At 45.7% G+C, this 2,129-nt stretch overlaps 1 protein-coding gene across 1 annotated transcript in view; it reads right to left on the bottom strand.

Annotated features, from left to right (window-relative positions):
* Window positions 1-1,715: 1,715 nt before the first annotated feature.
* The window catches only part of EMH_0062360 (uncharacterized protein), a gene marked incomplete at both ends in the record, with an annotated part of 2,678 nt that continues 2,264 nt past the window's right edge, over window positions 1,716-2,129 (bottom strand). Inside the window, one exon of the mRNA XM_013498024.1 lies at window positions 1,716-2,117. Within this exon, the coding sequence (XP_013353478.1) occupies window positions 1,716-2,117 (402 nt within the window). The remainder of the gene's footprint in view (window positions 2,118-2,129) is intronic.

The raw sequence follows: 2,129 nt of genomic DNA, 5'->3' as shown, positions 1-2,129 counted from the left end.
ACAAAAAAAAAAAAAAATATATATTCAAGGGTTTCTAGGGTTTAGGGTTTAGGGTTTAGGGTTTATTTGGGTGTATTAACATTTGTTTCTCTTTATTCTGCTTTTTTTAAGTGGTTATAGTCTAGGGTTTGAGGGTTTGGATATGTCCAAATTTTTTCGAGGGTTTAGGGTTTAGGGTTTAGGGTTTAGGGTTTGTGGTTTGCGTTGTATAGGGTTTTAAAGTATGGAGAGAACGCAGAGACAGAGATGGAGGATGAACGCCTTTTATCTTTTTATAATACCATGGGGCTGTCGCGCATGCAGGCGCAAATATCAAAGAGACAAAAATTCGATATTAATGTTATTGCTGTCAAGGGTTTGTCTCCTAAACCCTAAACCCTAAACCCTAAACCCTAAACCCTAGACCCTAAACCCTAAACCCTAAACCCTAAACCCTAAACCGTAAACCCTAAACCCTAAACGCTAAGGTGTAGACCTAGACCGTAAACCCTAACCCCTGATGACTCCGCCACACACGCGCTGCATCTGCAAGGGTTTAGGGTTTAGGGTTTAGGGTTTGCGGCTGCACCAGCTGCTTTCTGTAGTTAATTCTTTGGTGTCTCCTTATGTCTCCTTTTGTCTCCTTTTGTCTCGTTTTGCTTCCTTTGCCTCTCTCCTTTCGTCTTTCCCCTTCTTTTTTTGTCTCCTTCTTGTCTCTTTTTTGTCTCCTTTTTGTCTCCTTTTTGTCTCCCTTTTGTCTCCTTTTTGTCTCCCTTTTGTCTCCTTTTTGTCTCCTCTTTGCTGCCCTTCACCTATCTCTTTCTGTCTTTATTTGTCTCCTTTTTGTCTCCCTTATATTTTCTTTTGTACGTATCCTTCTGTCTCTTCTCTGTCTCCTCTATTCCGTCTCCCTTTTGTCTCTTTCTGTCTCCTTTTTGTCTCCTTTATACTGTCTCCTTTTGTCTCCTTTTGTCTCCTTTTTGCTTTCTTTATACTGTCTCCCTCTGTCTCCGCTTGTCTCCTTTTTGTCTCCTTTATACTGTCTCCTTTTTGTCTCCTTCTGTCTCCTGTCTGTCTCCTTTATACTGTCTCCTTTTTGTCTCCTTCTGTCTCCTTTTTGTCTTCTTTATACTGTCTCCTTTTGTCTCCTTTTGTCTCCTTTTTGTGTGTAGCTGAATCAAAGTGCCTCTGCATAAAAAAGTCTCCAAAAGAGGAATTTCCCTTTCTTGTTCGAGTCCCCAGCACCTGCTATGTTAAACAGCTCAGGGTAAGACAGCAGCAGCAACAGCAGCAGCAACAACAGCAGCAGCAGCAGCAGCAGCAGTAGCAGCAGTAGCAGCAGCAGCAGCAGTAGCAGCAGCAGCAGCAGTAGCAGCAGTAGCAGCAGTAGCAGCAGAAGCAGCGGAAGGAACAGGAGCAGTAGCTGCTAGTGTTGCAGTAGCAGAAGGAGTAATAGAAGCAGCAGCAGCAGCAGCTGTTGCTGCTGCTGCTGCTGCTGCTGCTGCTGGTGTTGCACTCCTCTACAGGGCGGGGGTGTCTCCGTACGGTTGCGGTCTCCTAGCTTGCCTTGAAGCCCTATAGAACAGTCTTAAGGGTTTAGGGTTTAGGGTTTAGGGTTTAGTGTTTAGGGTTTAGGGTTTGAGGGTGGATCAGTAACTGCATACGATAGTGGCTGCTATCGAATTGCACATACACCCAAACAACTCATGCTGCTGCTGCTGCTGCTTCTGCTGCTGCTATTGCTGTTGCTGCTGCTGTTGCTGCTGCTGTTGCTGCTGCTGCTGCTGCTGCTGCAGATGGAGATAGCTCGACGAATGAACTGCGGGGTGGATCGGCACGACGTGGAGTTGTTCTTCGATGCAGAGCTGCAGGTACACCCCAGCAGCAGCAGGAGACTTTGTCTCCTTTTTGTCTCCTTTTTGTCTCCTTGCTGTCTCTTCGTTGTCTCCTTTCTGTCTCCTTTTTGTCTCCTTTATGTCGCGTTTCTGTCTCCTTTCTGTCTCCTCGGTGTCTCCGTTTTTTCTGTCTCCTTTTTGTCTTCTTTCTGTCTCTTTCTCCTTTCTATCTCCTTTCTGTCTCCTCTCTGTCTCTTTCTGTCTCTCTTCTGTCTCCTTTCTGTCTCTTCTTGTCTCCTCCCCCTGAGGGGCGAA

This window comes from Eimeria mitis, genomic scaffold (genome assembly GCF_000499745.2).
Source record: "Eimeria mitis Houghton genomic scaffold, Emh_scaff3118, whole genome shotgun sequence".
NCBI classification, from domain to species: domain Eukaryota; phylum Apicomplexa; class Conoidasida; order Eucoccidiorida; family Eimeriidae; genus Eimeria; species Eimeria mitis.
Note: the sequence above shows the minus strand (reverse complement) of the source record. Positions and strands in the feature narration are given on the sequence as shown.